Below are 21,166 nucleotides of genomic sequence, written 5' to 3'. Positions count from 1 at the left end.
CAGTACTTACTGATGTGTAAAGGTAACCTTCGTTATTCATTGCCAAGTACAGTCCTGTTTTCACGCCCTGAATGGCGACAACACGAAGGCCCACTGGTATGAGGTTGAACAAAGCTGTGGGAAGAGAGAACTTTGATTGAAAAACACTTGACACAAACTTAAACTGATCATCATGCCACAAGAAAAATATGCGTTAAACCAAATTCTGAGTGGGCACAAACCAACACAAGGAACCTACGGAAGTGCCACGTAAAATGAAACTGTTCCATTCAGTCTGAGGGGACTGGAATATGGGCTGGAAGACTGACATGTGGTTAGCCTTGTTATTGTTAATTGTGTGTGAATGTGCTGTCTCTCAGAAGCTTTGGAGTTTATTTCCCCTCAGGTGAGCTGATCAATCAGGTTGGCGCTGAAGGAATGTGACTCTATTAATGTTTTTTGTTTAATAAAGTGAATCCTCATTTGCCTCTCAGAGGATATAAAATGTCTTCTGATATTGTTTGAAGAAAAATGATGGAATGCTTCTTGGAATCAACCTTTGTCCCCCAACCCATATCATTGTAAACAGATAATCCCGTCATTTTGATTGTTTCCATTCGTGGGATATTGCTCTGCGAGGATGGGCTATTGTGTTGCCAACACGCTGTACAATTCACTTCCTGACTCCCCAAAGTCTGTCCATCATCTAAAAGGCACAGGCAAGGAGTGTGACCAGAATATGCTCAGCCACACAATATCACTTCAGCTGGATGAAACCCCTGCACAGCTGTACTGTTCTAACATTTTTATATTATTTCATGGGCTTTCAGCATTGGTGGCAGGGCCATATTTATTACCAGGCGAGTGAGGAGTACTCCATCGCAGTCTTGACTTGTGCCTTGCAGATGGTGGACAGGCTTTAGGGAGTCAGGAGGTGAGTTACGCACTGCAGTATTCCCAGCCTCTGACCTGATTTTGTAGCCATTGGCTTGTTCATAGAACATTACAGTGAGGTACAGGCCCTTCAGCCCTCGATGTTGTGCCGACCTGTCATACCAATCTGAAGCCCATCTAACCTGCACTATTCCATGTACGTCCATATGCTTGTCCAATGACGACTTAAATGTACTTAAACTTGGCGAATCTACTACTGTTGCAAGCAAAGCATTGAGTAAAGAAACTACCTCTGAAATCTGTCTTATATCTATCTCCCCTCACTTTAAAGTTGTGTCCCCTCGTGTTTGCCATTCCCATACTTGGAAAAAGCTCTCCCTGTCCACCCTATCTAACCCTCTGATTATCTTGTATGTCTCTATTAAGTGACCTTCTCAACCTTCTTCTCTCTAACGAGAACAGCCTCAAGGTCCTCAGCCTTTCCCTCGTAAGACATTCCTTTCATACCAGGCAACATCCTAGTAAGTCTCCTCTGCACCCTTTCCAAAGCTTCCACATCCTTCTTATAATGCGGTGACCAGAACTGTACACAATACTCCAAGTGCGGCCACACCAGAGCTTTCTACAGCTGCAGCATAACCTCCTGATTCCGGAACTCAATCCCTGTATTAATAAAGGCCAAAACACTGTATGCCTTCTTAACAACCCTGTCAATCTGGATGGCAACTTTCAGGGATCTGTGTACCTGGACACCAAGATCTCTCTGCTCATCTGCACTCCCAAGAATCTTACCATTAGCCCAGTACTTTGCATTCCGATTACTCCGGCCAAAGTGTATCACTTCACACTTGTCCACATTAAACTCCATTTGCCACTTCTCAGCCCAGCTCTGCATCCTATCTATGTCTCTCTGCAACCTACTACATCCTTCATCACTATCCACAACTCCACCGACCTTAGTGTCGTCCGCAAATTTACTAACCCACCCTTCTAAGCCCTCATCCAGGTCGTTTATAACCTGTTCAGTTTAGTTTCTAATCAATGGTAACCCCCAGGATGTTGCCAGTTGGCAATTCAGTGACAATATTGATTATCCAGGAGTGATGAGTGGATGAGTACAGCTCCAACAACACTCAAGAAGCTTGACATCATCCAGGACAAAGCAGTCCTCGCTTGATGGCACCACATCCACAGCATCCACTCCCGAAGGTCAGTCACAGCAGAGTATACTATCTACACGATGCACTGCAGATATTCACCAAAGATCCACAGACAGCACCTTCCAAACCCATGACTACTTCCATCCAGAAGGCGTGCAGATAGATAGGAAAACCACCCCCTGCAAGTTCTCCTCCAAGTCACTCATCATCCTGACTTGGAAATATATCATTGTTCCTTTATTGACACTGAGTCCATTTTTTAAAAAAAATCTCTTTTGGGGCAAAATAATCACTGGCAAAGTCAGCATTTATAGTGTTAGTGAGGGCATTCCAAGATGTTGACCTAGTGACACTGAGGAAATGGAAATACATTTCTAAGTCAGCATCCAAAATCCTGGAATTGTGGGTCAACCTACAGCACATAGACTACAGTGGTTCCAGAAGGCAGCTCACTACCACTTTCTCAAGGGCAACTAGGGACAGGCAATAAATGCTGGTCCAGCCAATGACACTGCTGTTCATTAGTGAATTAAAAAGCAGGAAGCAAAAGTCAAAAGCATTTCAATGACTGTGAATTACATTGGGTCATCCCAAGGATTCGAAAGACACAAAATGAACACAAGCCAGTCTTGAATACGACATGACCGATTTGAAATGCTCCTTCTTCCCAAATTTATTGTTCCAATTTCTTCAGGTTTATTTTAAAAATGCTCAGCTTCTGCCAACACAACAGTTGGTATTTAATTAAGTTCACAGATAGCAAGCTTTTCAGATGACAGTATTCATTAGTTTATACACAGCATTCGAATCTAGAAAAGCAAAGCACGATATTTATTGAAGGAAATAATTAGGCTAAAAAGACAAAGGTTAATTAATTATTTTCTGGCTGCTCCATGACTCATCAATTTCAGCAAGTAATAGTTTCTAATTTTTGTTTCCTCTCTTCCAGCCGAACTCCACAAATATTAATTACAATGCATTTCCTGTTGATTATTCATGCCAGGATTATTGGAACAGCTTACAAAAATGAGCAACAAATTTATAAAAAGGAACACCAATGGGTCTGTGCAATAAGATCACAGTGCATTATCTTCCCAGGGAATATATAACACATGTTGGTACACATTGGGTGATGGATAGGAACCAGAGGAGCTGATAAACAGCCTGGAAAACATTGAGAACCTAAGAACAGCCTGGAAAATATGTTGATGGTGAATGTGAATCAAGTAACTACATCGTGGGACACAGAAACTAACCCACAACAACACGTGAGCCTGAGTGGAACACAACTATTGAGGAGATAAAATTTCATTTTTTAACAGACTCGAGAAAAATATTTTGTCTATTACTTCAGTTACAGCCTTTCTCATCATTTCAAATGAACACAAACATTGATTTGCTTTGATTGAAAAAGCACTTTAAAAACAGGCTTGATTTAAGTCACTGATTGCCTCTTGGAAATGAATCATTTTGAAACTTCAGCCCCCCAGTAGCTCCTGATAGCTCGCTACAAGGAGGAGAAAGATATTTCTGGTGAAAAAGGTTGTCTTTCAGAGTCTGGGTTCCGTCCTCTGTCCTTAACACAGGTGTTTTTGTTAAATAAAAGGTATCATTAGAATGGTTCTGTGTTTCCTTGCCAGACAACGTCCTCTCTGAGTTAATATTTCTTTCCATCTCTCTGCTGCCTTCTGGGGATAATTGGTTGCCATGTTACCTCTCAGTGATTCATTCATCGATCATATTTCTCCCTGTCTCCTTTCTTAGAAATCAGATTAACCCTGACCAGGCTCCTATGTTATCTTCTTTCATTCCACTCTGCTCCCTTTCACTGTATTCCCTCTGTCACTATTAACCCACATGGCAACATCCCACAGGCGATCAGAGGAATCCTGTCACTGCCCCCAAATCACCATCCCATCCTTCAGTTTTCTATTACAGTGTGGTAGGCTGTCCAATAGCTGTCTCTCTCTCCTGAGTATTTCAGAATAGCCCACAAATTTCAATGCAGAGTCAGGCGTCTCTGAAAGATCCATTGGAGTTACACACTGGGATGGGATGGATAACCCAAAACTGGGGAAGTTGAAATTTCATTTTGGCAATTAGCCGGTGCCTGGGACCCACTCCAAAGCTCCATAACATGAGTTGATGTTCAATATTTTGATGGGCTGCTAATCACTTCAGCATAATAGCCATCCAGGAAAGGTTAGGGGGTTCAAACCTGCTTTCAGCTCTGGGTAATGAACACCACCACAACCCGACTGATCCCTGACATTGCCACCAACCCCCAGCATCTGACCTGGAACAACTCCAACTTCCTGGTCTGAATCACAAACATCATAACTCCCCATTCACATTGCTGCAGTCTACACCCCCACCCCTATAATTCAACCCTTCAATCCACAGTGAGCACTCACTCACACCATAGCCCCTCACCTACTTGCCTTACTATTAGACCTTCATCCATAGGAGCAGAAGTGGACCATTCAACCCATCAAGTCTGCTGTGCCATTGAATGAGATCATGGCTGATCTGATCATCCTCAATTCCACTTTCCTGCCTTTTCCCCATAACCTTGGATGCCCTTCCTGATGAAAAATCATTCTCTCTAGATAGACTTACGTTACTTGAGAGAATTTTGTATCTCGAAGAAACTTGCTAAAAGTTTGCTCATTTTGGACAACATTTTGTTATCCATTCCAACGTGATTATCCAAAGTGGATTAAGATGACCCATCTGTGCCAACCCTGTGGACACAGGTATGCACTGACAAACTAGTCCCCCTTAAAGATAAATAGAGGAAGTGACAAGAGTTGCCTGTTGCACTGAAGGATCAGACATAGTTGGTGTTGAAATGGTGACCCCTTGTTGTAGATTTGTTCCTGGCAGGGAGCATCCTCTCCTTACCCACTCTGTCAAGAGCTCGAAGGATTTTATATGTTTCAATCAAGTTGACCCCTGAGCGAAGCCTTAAATGTTCATTAAATGTTCAATGGAACTCATCCAATTTTCCAGCACAATGTCAGAGAAAATTGGGTAAACTTATATTTACACATTTATCAACAGTGAAGGTGCATATAACGAGAAGCTGTTTCTGTTGTCACTGTCTCTCAAGTGCCCCTCAGTCTGCATTGTGTCTACTGCAATCCTATTTTTTAATTCCAGGGAGGTGATGGCTAGGTGGTATTATCGCTGGATTGTTCATCCAGAGACCCAGGTAATGCTCCCAAGGCCTGGCTTTAAATCCTGCCATGGCAGATGGCGGAATTTGAATTCAATGAAAGTCTGGAATTAATCTAATAATGACCATGAATCAATTGTCACCACTCTCTGGCTGAAGAAATTCCTCTTCATCTCAGTTCTAAAGGGTCGTCCCTTCACCCTGAGGCAGTGCCCTTGGGTCCTAGTCGCTCCTACTGATGGAAACATCTTCTCTATCCAGGCTTCTCAGTATTCGGTAAGTTTCAATCAGATCCCCCTCATCCTCTGCATCAGGCTCTTTTCCTGGGGTTTCACACATGAGATACAATTCGCACCAGTCAAAGTTTATTAAAGCCTGTATAAGCTAGGTGGTCCCCTTTGACCCTCCTCACGGGTGCGTGAAGTCGAGTGAAAGGAGGCTCCGAACAAAGAAAACACATTATGGGTGGCATGGTGACTCAGTGGTTAGCACGGCAGCCTCACAGCACCAGGGTCCCAGGTTCGATTCCAGCCTCGGGTGACTTTCTGTGTGGAGTTTGCACATTCTCTCCGTGTCTGCGTGGGTTTCCTCCGGGTGCTCCGGTTTCCTCCCACAGTCCAATGATGTGCAGGTCAGGTGAATTGGCCATGCTAAATTGCCCGTAGTGTTAGGTGCATCAGTCAGAGGGAAATGGGTCTGGGTGGGTTACTTTTCCGAGGGTCGGTGTGGACTGGTTGGGTCTGTTTCCACACTGTAGGGAATCTAATCTAAATCCCCTTATACAGGTCAATTGGTAATGCTCACAGATACTCTGGCCACTGACCCCATAACCATGTTACCCAAGATACAATGGTAGGATGAGATCATCCTTGGAGATAATGTAAATGTAAATGCCCTAATCCTGGGGAATTGTTATGCAAATGATTTCCTGACTCAGTGATTCCCCAAGACAATGCAGGTGTGATATACCTAGATTCGGGGGATGGCTATGAAAGCATTTCTGAATGGAAGAGATTGAATTATAGTTTAATTTGATAATAGCAGGGGTGTAGTTGTAAATGACTGTCTAAATGGAATGGGGGTCATTCGCATTCCTGCCTGACTGTCGTCCCCACCTACTTCCAGAATGTTCACTCAGTGCAGTTTAACTCTTTAATATTACATTAATGTCCAGAGAGATATTCCCATTTAATCTTTTAACATTTCACCTGAACTCCATCAAGTACATACCCAGAGTCCACAACCACTCCTCATATGACAAGCCCTTCATCCCTGGGATCACCTTGTAAACCTCCTATGGACCCATTCCAATGTCAGCACATCCTACCTTAGATACAAAGCCCAATGTTACTCATAGTATTTCAAATGCGGTCTGATCACAGCTTTATACAGCCTCAGCAGGACATCTCTGCTCTTATAATCTAACCCTCTCAAAATGAATGATGACATTGCATTTGCCTTCCTAACTGCCAACTGAATCTGCATGTTAACCTTAAGAGAATCCTGAACTAGGACTCCCAAGTCCCTTTGAGCTTCAGATTTCTAAAGCCTTTTCCCAGTTAGAAAATAATCTATACTTCTATTCTTCCTACAATCTGCCACTTCTTTGTCCACTCTCCCAGCTTGTCCAAGTCCTTCTGCAACCTCCCTGCTTCCTCAACACTGCCCATCCCTCCACATACCGTTGTGTCATCTGCAAACATAGCAACAATGTCCTCAGTTTCTTCACCCAGATTGTTAATGTATAACGTGAATAGTTGTGGATCCAACATGGACCCCTGTAGAACTCTAATTGCCATCCTGAAAAAAACCCCTTTATCCCTCTATTAGTTGGCCAATCCCCTGTCACATCAGTTGTTTGCCCATAACACTATGGGCTCTTAAACAAAAATAGGAATTGCTGGAAAAGCTCAGCAGGTCTGGCAGCATCTGTGCAGAAAAATCAGAGTCAATGTTTCAGGTCCGGTGGCAATTTCCTCAGAACCCGACCTGGATTTGAAATGTTAACTCTGATTTCTCTCCACAGATGCTGCCAGACCTGCTGAGCTTTTCCAGCAATTTCTGTTTTTGTTTCTGATTTACAGCATCTGCTGCTCTTTCGGTTTTTACTATGGATTCTTATCTTATTTAGCAGCTTCTGTGTGGCACTTTGTTAAAGGCCATCTGGAAATCTAAATAGATCACGTGCACTGGTTCACCTTTGTCTAACTTGTTCATTACCACCTCAAAGAATTCTAACAGATTTGTCGGGCATGCCCTCCCCTTGATGAAGCCGTGCTGACTCAGCTCTATTTTACCATGCACTTCCAAGTACTCTGCACTATCATCCTGAATAATGGATTCTAAAATCTTACCAATGGCTGAGGTCAGGCTAACCACCCAATAGTTTCTTGTCTTCTGCCTCCATCCCTTCTTAAACCTGGGTGTTAGATGAGCCAATTTTCAGTCCCCTGGGATCTTCCTGACTCCAGTGATTCCTGAAAGATCACCACCAATGCCTCTACAATCTCCTCAGCTATCTCCTTCAGAATTCGGGGATATAGTCTATCTGTATATGAATAGGAAGGGTTTGGAAGGATATGGGTTGGGTGCTGGCAGGTGGGACTAGATTGGGTTGGGATATCTGGTCGGCATGGACATGTTGGACCGAAGGGTCTATTTCCGTGCTGTACATCTCTATGACTCTATGGTCCAGGCGATTCTTCCACCTTCAGCCCTTTCAGATTCTCCAGTTGAAGGGCCAGTTCCCGTGCTGTATTGTATTGTATTATCTTTGCTCAGTAGGTACCAATTTGTAAGAGTTCTCTGTGCCAAGAAACCTGGAACCAACTTTTCATTTGCAAAGGCTGATCTGATGAACCACTTAACAAATCTGCTCATGCATGATCTTTCTAGAATCTTCTGATCTAAGGTATCCCACAAAGCCTCCATTTCTATCATTTCATTTACAACACAATCATTGCCTTTTAGACTACAGAATTCATCTGATTCACATTACGGTGTGACACGCCACCCTTAAAATGTGGAATTATAACTGAGCATGGCTTAATACTTGAGCCAGTCCTTGACAATAAGTGGGCTTACTCTGGGACCAAAGCCAAGCATTCCTATCCATAAACAATTCCTCAGCAACACAGGATTTTGGGGAAGGAGGGGGTTATTGAGCTATCTACTAAGGTTTGACCCTCACTGCCTCATTCAGGAGCTGGAAGCTATGAGCTGGACAATGAAGGAGTGTAACAAGTGAAGCAAAGTGGGTGTGGGGGAAATGGGCCAATGAGAAAGATGAATGAAATGAAAAATGGAGGAACAAACAAGAGGAACAGTGCATCGCGTTCCTTCACTATTGCTGGGTGAAAACCCCAGAATTCCCTTCCTATTGTGGTGACCCTACACCCAAAGGACTGCAGTGGTTCAAGACGGCATCTCACCATCACCTTCTTAAAGGTCATTAGGGATGGATAACAATTACTGGGCCAGCCAGTGACACCCACATCCCATGGATGGATAAAACTAAAAGAGATCAGTCAAGGGCACCCAACAGCAATGTCAGCACCACAACAGTCTTGTTGGAGTGCATGGACAGAGAATCAGGTACAAGGCGGTATAAATATTATTAGGGACTGGTGACCAGAAGTTTGGCCAAAGAGGAATGTTTTAAGGAGCATTCTAGAAAAAGTCCTATGGAGCTGGGAATGCAGCCACCAATGGTAGAGAACCTAAAATTGGGGACCGACAAGAAATCACAGAAATGGAGGACAATAGGACATCCAAGGGGTGGTAGAGCTAGTGGGGATCACAGAGATCAACAGAGATCAACAGAGATCAGCAGAGGTGAGACCAGAGACGTATGAACACTGGGGTGGAATTTCAAAACCAAGAATTCTGTCAGATGGTCTCTTAGTCTTTTTTTTTCCAGAAAAAAACAAGTTTCATTCTTCTCAATCTTCAGTCTGGTGAGTCCATGTGTTCTTCAGTCTATTCCTTCTTCATTATGACCCACCTACAGCAGTCAGATAGGCATCCTGTAGAAATTTAGTATCTCCTCCTGCTCTTTCACGTCACACGATAAAAAATCATTTGTGCAATCACAGCAAAGTTCTCACCAGTCTCCTGGCCAATGTTTGTCCTTGAAACAGATGGTCTGTTCAGATATCATGCTGTTGTTTGTGTCATCTGTTTGTGTGCAAACTGTTACGTTTTCTCATTCCACCAGTCTCTACACTGCAACAAATCAATAGTTGGGTGCAAAATGCATTGGAATACTCTGTGCTCATGAAATGCTGTATAAATGCGATGGCAGAATTCCCACAGGGCTGATTTCCAGCAGAATGGGGCACCCTCTTGCATTGGCTTTCCACTGCTTTGGAATTGCCTCCTTGCTGGCCCTCTGACAGTGCAGTGTTCCTTCTGGACCTCCTTGCAGTAGGTCAGCACTCTCTCCAGGCTGCATCTCCAATGTTGTGGCACATTCACTCCTGGCGATGGCATTCCCTCTGGAGGTGCAGCGAGCTCTCTGGACTGGGTCATAACTGGTCCAGTGCTCCTCTGAGGTGGCCTTCAGGGGGCAGCATTCTCCCTGTGTCAGTGTGAGCAAACAGCTTGACTCTGCCCCTGGAGATCACAGAAACAGGGGCAAACTCAAGATGACAGTGCCTTTGGTGTAACAGTATCACAGCCTGAATGATTGTCTATATCCATTGCTCCCTGGGTCTGCAGGACAGACCCCCCCCCGCTCCCGGATAGTTTCTAATCCACCTCTCCACCTGCTCACTGAGAAGGGCCATTTCTGAGCACTTGCAGATAAGATTTGGCTATCCATAACACAATGGGACTTGACACTGTTTCACTGTTTATATGGAGCTTTCCTTCTTTGTTGTCAGTTGTCTGGGAGGTTGTGATTTTTAATGAACAATGCACCCACAAGAAGTTTTCAAATGGATAATAAAATTTGGAATAAATTGATTGCCAGTCGGTCCTTCTCTCCAGGTCTGAAGAAATGTCACAGACCTGAAAGATCAATTTAATTTCTATTTTCACAGAGCCCCCCAGATTTTTTCTAGCACTTTCTGTTTACATGACAGATCTCCAGCATCTGCAGAACTTTGTTTTGGAATTTCTTCATGTGCCGCAGCCTTTAATGGATTATGAAGTGGGATTTTTTTCTTGTCCTGATTAGCACTACTGCCTCACAGCAACAGAGTCCTGGATTCAATTCCAGCCTCAGGCAACTGCATATTCTCCCCGTGTCTGCGTGGGTTTCCTCTGGGAGCTCTGGTTTACATCCACAGTCCAAAGATATACGGGTTAGGCGAATTGGCCATAGTGCTCAGGGATGTGTTAGTTAGGGGTATATGTAGGGGAATGGGTTTGGGTAGGATACTCTTCAGAGAGTCATGTGGACTTGTTGAGTTAAAGAGCCTGTTTCTCCATAACGATGATGACATCACCAGGGTGGCATGGTGCCTCACAGCACCAGGTTCGATTCCAGCCTTGGGCAACTGTCTGTGTGCAGTTTGCACATTTTCCCCGTGTCTGTGTGGGTTTCCTCCGGGTACTCCGATATCCTCCCACAATCCAAGGATGTACAGGTCAGGTGAATTAGCCATGTTAAATTTACCAAGTCGGGATAAATATAGGGTAGGAGATTGGATCTGGGTGGGTTACTCTTCGGAGGGTCGGTGTGGACTTGTTGGGCTGAAGGGCCTGTTTCCATACTGTAGGGAATCTAATCTAATCATATCCTCAACTCTCAAGAACGAGCCTCCACTCAATGTTAATTCTTTGAAAGTAAATTTAAAAATGTGATTATTGTGGTCTCTCCGAATGGTTGCCAGAAATAAAAATGCCTGGCTGTGGTTTTTGCACAGACTAACTCATGATGACACATGCTTCCAGAAAAGGTTTATAAAGCTGCATTGTAATCTCTTGATGGAGACCAAACCACATTAAAGCTCCATTATCTGTGTCTTTATTCAAACCCCAGCTATTCACAATACAGTAATGGTTTAGATGAGGAAACTATATGTTATATGTCTAAGTTTGCAGAAAGCTGGGTGGGACAGTGAGCTGTGAGGAGGATGTAGCGATGCCTCAGTGTGATTTGGACAGGCTGGGTGAGTGGATAAATATTTGGCAGATGCAGTATAATGTGGATAAATGTGGGGTCAACTACTTTGGTAACAAAACAGGAAGGTAACTTGTTATCAGAATGGCAACAGATTAGGAAAGGGGAAAGCATAACAAGACCTAGGTACCCTTGTACACCAGTCACTAAAGGTAAGCAGGTAGGTGCAACATGCAGTGAAGAAGGCAAATGATATGTTGGACTGTATAGTGGGAGGGTTCGAGTACAGGGGCAGGGATGTCTTACTGCAGCTGTACAGGGCTTTGGTGAGACCACACCTGCAGAATTATGCGAAGTTTTGTGCAAAATATTCTGGCCATTGAGGGAGTGCAAAGGTTTACCAGGTGAATTCGTGGAATAGTGCAACTGAGACGTGGGGAAAACCTGGATTATTTACAATATGTATACTCAAGTTGAATTGAGTGAGAGAGGTCCTCATTACATCTATGAAATTCTAACAGGACGAGACAGGGCTGATGCAAGAGGGAGGGTCCCAATGACAGTGGAGTGAAGAACCAGGGATTACAGTCTAAGGATACAGGTTAGACCATTTAGAACTGAGACAAAGTGAAATCTCTTCATCCAGAAAGTGGTGAGACTGTCAAAAAAGATGTCAAAATAGTTCTTAGGACTAAAGGGATCAAATGATATGGGAGAAAGCAGGAAGAGGGGACTGATTTGGATGATCATACTGAATGGCAGAACACACTGAAAGGGCTGAATGGACTACTCCTGCTCCTGTTTTCTATGATTCCAAAAGTACCTCGAGTTCCTCTCTTTGTATGACTAGCATATATACTCTAGTAATAGTCAATCTCATGTAAAAGTTGACCCCCTATTTTTGGCCAAAATTCTGGAGTTTTCTATGTATCTCATGTAAAAGTCAACACTAGCTCTTCATAGGTCAACATTTATGAGTCAGTGTGCTGGTCGTTGCACTCTGGTCCAGGTTTCCAATCTGCAGGGAAGAAGGGCTTTGCCCGAAACATCGATTCTCCTGCTCCTTGGATGCTGCCTGACCTGCTGCGCTTTTCCAGCAACACATTTTCAGCTCAGGTTTCCAATCTGTCTGTCATCCTGCTCTGTTCCATGTCTTCCAGTCCAGCTGTTGTGCTTTGCTCCGGGTTTTCAGAATTACCATAATTCATTGTGTTTTTTTTCTTTATTCATTTAGAGATTAATTGGGCTTCTGCTAATGATGATATTAAATTTGAAGGGCATGAAGTTTAGCCACTCAAATCAAGGTATCCATGTAATAGTCGGCCCATAGATTTAACCTCAAAAAATAGTCAAAAGTATTTGACTATTACTCGAGTGTATATGGTATTAAAGTATTGAAAGCTTCATTTTCTGTGCATTTATTAAAATTACCTACAGCTCCATTATCTCTGTATCTATCAGAATTACTTGGAGGACCACTTTCTCTATATTTCTAAGTTACTTTGAGGTTGATTATCTAAAAACTATTAAAATCACCTAGCACTTTACTATCCATGTACTTATTAAAATTACGTGCAGCTGTACTCTTTGTATATCTATTAAAATATCGAGAGCTTTAGCATCTGTGTATGTATTAAAATCCCCGAGAGATGGACTGTCTATGTACTTATTGTATTACTTAAAGGAGCACTATCTCCATATCTATTGAAGCTACCTAGAGGTTCATTATCTGAATAACTATTAATATTGCCTAGAGCTCTACTATCTATGTATCCATTAAAAATTTCAAGAGCTCCATTATCTATATATGTGATAAAGTTCCCCAAAGTTTCATTCTCTGCATATCTATTAAGGTTACTTACAGCTCTACTATCTGTATATATTTTAAAATTACCTGGAGTTCCACTATTTTTATATCCATTAAAGATACCTCGAGCTTTACTTTCTGTTAATCTATTAGAATTGCCTGGAGTTCCATTATCTCTGTATCAATTAGAATTAGCTCAAACTTCACTAACTATATATCCATTAGAATAACCTGGAGCCTCATTATCCATGCATCTACTACAATTAACTGGAGCTTCATTATCTATGTATCTATGAAATCTGCAGAGTTCGATCAGTGTATTGATTAAAATTATACAGAAACAGCATGCCTTGTGATTTCGTAAGATTCACATAAATTGTAATCATGAAACTGATCACATGACTGATATCAGTAAGACAGAAGAGACTAGTCTAGAATGTGTTAGTGTTAAAAAGTGTGGCACTGGAAAAGCACAGCAGATCAGGCAGCATCCAAGGAGCAGGAGAGTCGACGTTTTGGGCAGAAGCCCTTCATCAGGAATTCCCAAACCACCAACTCTCCTGCTCCTCGGATGCTGCCTGACCTGCTGTGCTTTTCCAATGCCACACTCTCGACTCTGACTCTCCAGCAGCTGCAGTCCTCACTTTCTCTCAGAATGTATTAGTGAAAGAGTCTGGTGTCTGACACTAGACTCCTGAGCTGTATTTGGTACAGACAGAGACAGGGCAGTTGGGAAGCCATCAGGAAAAGTGGGAACCATTCCTGAAACCAGGAATGCTGGCTCACAGCCAGTCAACTCAGGAAAGGTGAAGGTGACTAATTCAGTTTCATCTTCACAGAACAGACCGTCTGGAATCAGCCACAACCTCACTTGGAAATTCTGAGGCTTCCATCTTTCTTTTATCCAAAGACCACTGAGAGAGAATGGATCCAGGCCTGCAGCCCAGGGATCTCAAAGGGTTATTGAACACCAGGATTTGTTTCTTGTTATTCTGTTCACAATTTAATTTCATACTTCATTCTCTGGAATACATTTCTACTTGTGCACGTCTGCTTTTTATATTCATTCACAGGATGAGAATGTCACTGGCCAGGCCGACATTTATTCCTGTCCCTAATTGCCCAGAGGGCAGCTAAGAGTCAAATCACATTGCTCTGGATTCACATGTAGGCCAGACCAGGTGAGGATGACAGATTCCTTTCTCTGAAGGGCATTAGTGACATAGCTGGGTATCTCCCTGACATTCAACAACTGATTCACGGTCATCATTAGACTTTCAATTCCAGACTTTTATTGGGTTGAAATTCCATCATCTGTCACAGTAAGATTTGAACCCAGAACATTAGCTGGGTCTTTGGACTAACAGTTCAGCATATATTTATGACAGAAACAGATAGGTCTTGATTAGTAAGGGGATCAAGGGTCATGGGGAGAAGGCAGGAGAATGGGGTTGAGGAACATATTAGCTATGATCGATTAGGGAGCAGATTTGATGGGCTGAATGGCCTACTTCTTCTCCTACATCTTATGGTCTTACGTTGAAATTTGTTCGTCATTCATTTGTCTAATCTGAAAGCTCATTTACGTTTATTTTATAAATGTCCAATGCTAGGAGGAACGATATTAACGTGCGAGGATGGACGAGGGTGGGGAGTGGGTAGCTCAAAGGAGATGTAAGGGGCAGGTTTTTTTTTACACAGAGAGTGGTAGGAGTCTGGAACGTGCTGCTGGGTGGTGATAAGGGCATTTAGGAGGCTTTTAGATAAGCTCATGAATATGTAAGGAATGGAGGGATATGGACCAATGGCAGGCAGAAGGCATTAGTTTAATTTGACATCATGTTCAGCAGAGCATCGTCTGCTGAAGGACCTGTCCCTGTGTTGCACTGTTCTATGTTCAAGTTGCCTGTAATTTTGCCAAAATGGTTCTCCATATTATTTGCCAAATCTCTTCCAATTCGATGTCATCTGCAAATCTCAATGTCATCTCTCCAATTTCTGCATCCAACATATTGAAGTACATTTAACAAGTCAATCCCTAATTCTCCATTCTGTGATTCTCTGTCATCTCCTTGACTGAATTGGGATTTTGTCTATTGGTCAGTTTAAAACTAACGGTCATTTGGGTAATTAAGAGGGAAAACTAGGTTCAAACAATAGAAATAGTTAGAAACAGGCCATTCATCCCCTCAAGTCTATTTCATCACTTAATATCATCATGGCTGATCTCATCTCTGCCTCAACTGCCCTTTCCTGCCAACTCTCCATCACCTTTCAAACCATTACTGGCTAAAAATCTGTCAGTCTCCTTGAATTTACTCAATGTCCCAGCATCCATCACACTCTGAGAGACTGAATTCTGTGATTGATAGTAGAGCATTTCAATTTCACATTTACAATTTAATCCCAACCTTTGTTCAAAGAAGAATTGGGCAAATTTGACACTTCATTCAACACAACCAAGCCATTCTATTATTTTTTAACTAAGCCTTCTTTTAATAAATCCAAAACACACAAAAGCAGTGACATTTATTCACATTTGGCTCCATTTCAGTCCGAACATTATTGTTCTGCATCAAAGATTACAGTCAAAACAATTAATGTCAATCACCTAGTTCACAAAAGCTCAACATTAGTTAACAGCATTGTCACTCAGAAAAGAATGTAAATTCAAAATGTTGCTGACACAGAAAAGAGGAATTTTGATTGAGTTGAGACATGCTTTTAACACTATGTCTTGTGAGCACTGAACATTGAGGTATTTATGGGTGGGAGCATTTTGTATCCAAGTGAAATATCTTTGACTCTTAAAGCATTTCCTAAAAATACAATACCCTAACAGATTCAATCCAGAGGATTAGCTTCAGTGAAATAAGTGATCAAGTTCACGATAAACAATGAAAGACTGAAGAAAGTCTTAGTAGCTGGAGTTTGCCTGCTGTGAGGATGTCAATAATGTATGGGTTGCAAGGATTCTAAATTGGTTATCATAAAGTCAACATTGCAATGACAGAAGATTTGTATACCCTTGCAAGACTTAGGAGTTGCATTGAAAGAACTGGACACTCTTAATTTGTCTCCAAACATTGACATTCTAAAACAATATTGGCAAGTCCTGTTGATGGATAGAGCCAAAGAAATATCAGTTTCTGTAACACTGGATGGTCCTTATCAATAAAAAGTCATGCAGTTTGAAAAAACGTAATTATCAAATGATTAATGTCTCTTCTCATGACCACTTACTGTACTCACTTAACTCCTGAAATGCAATAAACTTTACCACTTCAGAATAAGATGAATAATGGAATCACTACTTGCTGGTTAACTTCTGCTAGGACCTCTTCACTAATTAGAAGTGAGGTAAATACAGGTTGTTAAAACAGAGTTTCATTGTTTTCAATTTCAGATTTTCTATGCAGTCCAATCAGCAATTATTCACCAAAAAAATCAACTCACTACTTTCCTGCAATGTCACTGGTGATTTTTCTTTTTCAAACCTGGCATATCTATTCTTCACCCAACTCTGTATCTCCTGCAAGTCTGTCTCTGTGTGCTCCTCTCTGATTAATCACTTATAGCTATCCTGCAATGTCACTGTTCACTGTTTCTTTCAAGATGTCACCTAATCAGGTGTACCCTAGAACTCTGTGGGAAACTAGGGAAGTAATTGCTGGGGCCCCTTGCTGAGATAATTGTATCATCAATAGCTACAGATGAGGTGCCAGAAGATTGGAGGTTGGCTAACATGGTTCTTTTACTTACGAAAAGTGGTAAGGAAAAGCCAGGGAACGATAGACCGGTGAGCCTGATGTTGGTGGCTGGCACGTTGCTGGAGGGAATCCTGAGGGACAGGATTTATATGTATTTGGAAAGGCAAGGACTGATTAGGGATGATTAACTGATTAAAGTCAACATGACTTTGTGCATGAGAAATCATGTCTCACGAATTTGATTGAGTTTTTTTGAAGAAGTAACAAAGAGGATTGATGAGGGAAGAGTGGTAGACATGATCTATATGGACTTCAGTAAGGCATTCGATAAGGTTCTTCGTGGAAGACTGGTTAGCAAGGTTAGATCTCATGAAATACAGGGAGAACTAGCCATTTGGATACAGAACTGGCTCAAAGGTAGAAGTCAGAGGGTGGTGGTGGAGGGTTGTTTTTCAGACTGGAGGCCTGTGACCAGTAGAGTGCCACAAGGATCGGTGCTGGGTCCACTAGTTTTCACCATTTATATAAATGATTTGGATGCGAGCATAAGAGGTATAGTTAGTAAGTTTGCAGATGACATCAAAATTGGAGGTGTAGTGGACAGTGAAGAAGGTTATCTCAGAGTACAATGGGATCTTGATCAGATGGGCCAATTGGCTGAGGAGTGGCAGATGGAGTTTAATTTAGATAAATGTGAGATGTTGCATTTTGGAAAAGCAAATCTCAGCAGGACATATACACTTAATGGTAAGATCCTAGGGAGTGTTGCTGAACAAACAGACAATAGACAATAGACAATAGACAATAGATGCAGGAGTAGGCCATTCTGCCCTTCGAGCCTGCACCACCATTCAATATGATCATGGCTGATCATTCCTAATCAGTATCCTGTTCCAGCCTTATCTCCATACCCCTTGACTCCACTATCTTTAAGAGCTCTATCCAATTCTTTCTTAAATGAATCCAGAGACTGGGCCTCCACTGCCTTCTGGGGCAGAGCATTCCACACAGCCACCACTCTCTGGGTGAAGTAGACCTTGGAGTGCAGGTTCATAACTCCTTGAAAGTGGAGTCGCAGGTAGATAGGATAGTGCAGAAGGTGTTTGGTATGCTTTCCTTTATTGGCCAGAGTATTGAGTACAGGAGTTGGGAGGTCATGTTGTGGCTGTACAGGACATTGGTTAGGCCACTGTTGGAACACTGTTTGCAATTCTGGTCTCATTCCATCAGAAGGATGTTGTGAAACTTGAAAGGGTTCAGAAAAGATTTACAAGGATGTTGCCAGGGTTAGAGGATTTGAGCTACAGGGAGAGGCTGAACAGGCTGGGGCTGTTTTCCCTGGAGTGTCGGAGGCTGAGGGGTGACCTTATAGAGGTTTATAAAGTCATGAGGGGCATGGATAGGATAAATAGACAATGTCTTTTCCCTGGGGTCGGGGAGTCCAGAACTAGAGGGCATAGATTTAGGGTGAGAGAGGAAAGATTTAAAAGTCACCTAAGGGGCAACATTTTCACACAGAGGGTGGTACGTGTATGGAATGAGCTGCCAGAGGAAGTGGTGGAGGCTGCTACAATTGCAACGTTTCAAAGGCATCTGGATGGGTATATGAATAGGAAGGGTTTAAAGGGATATGGGCCAAGTGTCGGCAGGTGGGACTAGATTGGGTTGGGATATCTGGTTAGCATGGACGGGTTGGACCAAATGGTCTGTTTCCATGTTGTACCTCTCTATGACTCTATGTTAGTCTCAGGAGGGTACCCTCTGATTGTGCCTCTTGCTGCCTGTTTCAGCATTCAGGATTCCCTGCTCCTCTCAGTGCTGCTCACAGCCTGTCACAAGCCCCTCGTTTAGCCAAAATAGCCTTCTAAAGGGAATTGGATGAATTCTTCAAGGAAGAAAACTTTCTGGAATGTAACAGATTGGTGGTAATGTATTCATCCTTATAACTAACATTTGTTCCATTCATATTTTTAATGGTTTTTTAATTCAGTCATGTGGAGGCATTGGGTGGGTCACTGGTTGGGCCAGTATTTATTACCCATCCCTAGTCGCCCCTTGAGAAGGTGGGGATGAGCTGCCTTCCTGAACCGCTGCAGTCCATGTGCTGTGGGTTCCCACAATGCCCTTAGGGAGGGAATTCCAGGATTCTGATCCAGCAACAGTGAAGGAATGCTTATGTAATCAAGAACATTATGAATCTGGAGTGTAGCCACTCTGAAAGGGCTGCTCAATCATTGAGATTGTATTTGTTTTGCTCTCTATGAATCAGTGCGAATGCAAAATCAGCAAGAAATCTTGGATCAAAACAATCACATTCTTTCAGCTGTTTGAGGAGTTTCAGGACAGGAAGGCAGGATCTGTGGTGTCAAGAAAAAACTGTCTGAAACAGGTGAAGGCACAGCAAGGAGACAAGAACATTGTTCATATTGCCCAATTCATCATGGAACCACAACATGCAAATATAGGCCACTTCCCTGAGGAGGAATGTCAGAATAAACATCAACATTCCCAGCATTCTATGAAGACGTCTACTGCCATCATAAGAATATCACAGGCATTGCAGAGAAAATGTGTGCAGCCTCTGAAAGGCTATCAGCTCTCCCATCACACACACTGAAACCTCCATCTTAGCAACGTCTCAGCCTCAACACTGTCCCACTGCTGAAACAAGCAGCTGTTTCTGAGGTGTCAGCTCACTCACAAACCCTGAGTCACAGCTTGTGAGTTAGCAGCCTAGTCTGGAGACTTGATCACAGAGGTTCAGGCTGACTGTTGAATAGCAAACTGTGGGAGTGTTTGGGGGCTCCGTTTTTAGTCAGTCAGCAGTCGAACAGGTTCTAATCTCTCAAACCTTTCCTGGGTATTTCTGAAGGTAACTGCACAGAACTCTCTTCAGTCTCCAACTCTGATAGGGAGTTTTGTGGAGGGTTTGAGGTGCCCATTGAAAGCTCAAAGTTCCCAGGAAGTTATCTTCATTTCTGGTCCGAGAGTCCCATCATGCAGTTGTCAGGATATGTCCTCTCTCTATCGGAATGCAGCAAATCCAAGCACTGATGTTTCCAATGATGGATCAGATCACTTGGCCTTGCTGTTGTAACCCATTCCTCGAGTCCTTGCTCTCTAATACTTATCCTGCTTCCCCTTAAATGCTACCATGTTTTTAATTTCAATTATTACATGAGATAGAAAGTTCTACGTGCTTGGCACTCTTTGAATGGGAATGTTTCTGCTGAATTCCCTGGTGAATTAATTTGTCACTATTCCACATTCACGGTCCCAAGGTGGTAACAATCATCTGGAGTTCTGTAGAGTTGGCCAAGTCTTCTTGTTCCTTAATGGGTGTTTCTGTTCCATCACACCAAGGACAACAGGTTCTGCAGAGAGGTGCAAGTGTCTGTACAATATCTGTACAAAAAAACACTATTTCTTTTGTGGCATTATAGCCTGTATTTTCATAACAGCATTACTGAATTTAGATGGGGAGGGAGGAATCTTTGAGGTTGTTCTGAATTAATTGGCTGCTGTGTCTACTATGGTACAACAGTGATACAGTTTAAAAGCACTTAATTGGAAGTAAAGTGCTTTGAGAATCCTGTGGCCATGAAAAAGGCGATAAAAGTCAAAATATTTCTTTCTTTATTGGGTTTATTCCGCCTCCATTCAGTACACTACCAGGAAACATTCCACACTCTCTCACTGACCAGAATTCCCAATCGGATTTATTATGGTGATCTTACATCGTGGATGCCTACTTCTGCCCCTTCTTGTGAGTTGAAACATCTTCTTCTCTGCATCTTTATTGTGTCACTTAACTCTGGAAATTGTGGCTGAATTTTAAAACTTCTAAATGAGCACCCTCAAACTCTGTCCCATGGCACAATTGGTGCCAGGAATGTGCCAGAAAGGTTCCTTAGCAATGTGCCCAGAACGTACTCTGTTGGCTTTGTCTGTGATGGGCGTGAGAGTTCAAAGGAAAGTGCCCCCAGAGGCAGTGAACCGCACAAACAACTGGACTATGTGTTTGTGACATTTGCTTGCTCACATTGGAAGTTGTGGTTTCAGTCTGAACAATTTGGATTAATCTGAAAACACTGGACCTCAGCATCAATGCATCACAAAGGAATCTGTCACACAGTTAGTGATGTATCTTTCTGTCTTACCCAAAGACCCAAGTTTCCACAATAGCAGCTGACATTTCTCTCGTGATGCAGTGTGGACTCAATTCCTGCACCAGCTGAGGTTACCATGAAGGACTCTCCTTCTCAGCTTCTCTCCCATTCCGAGGTGTGCTGACCCTCAAATTAAATCACCACCAGTCATCTCTCTCTACAGTGGGACCATGGTGACATTGCTTTAGCAATTTTAACATAG

At 42.7% G+C, this 21,166-nt stretch overlaps 1 protein-coding gene across 5 annotated transcripts in view; it reads right to left on the bottom strand.

Moving 5' to 3' along the window:
• Positions 1-21,166, bottom strand: part of fgf13a (fibroblast growth factor 13a) — a 756,986-nt gene that overhangs the window by 176,281 nt on the left and 559,539 nt on the right. For all 5 annotated transcript variants that reach the window (XM_072595622.1, XM_072595626.1, XM_072595623.1 and 2 more), the window contains one exon: positions 11-114. In XM_072595622.1, the coding sequence (XP_072451723.1) occupies positions 11-114 (104 nt within the window). The remainder of the gene's footprint in view (positions 1-10; positions 115-21,166) is intronic.

The sequence above is a fragment of the Chiloscyllium punctatum genome, chromosome 25, assembly GCF_047496795.1.
Source record: "Chiloscyllium punctatum isolate Juve2018m chromosome 25, sChiPun1.3, whole genome shotgun sequence".
Lineage (NCBI taxonomy): Eukaryota > Metazoa > Chordata > Chondrichthyes > Orectolobiformes > Hemiscylliidae > Chiloscyllium > Chiloscyllium punctatum.
The sequence above is the reverse complement of the archived record's forward strand: the minus strand, read 5'-3'. Positions and strand labels throughout refer to the sequence as shown.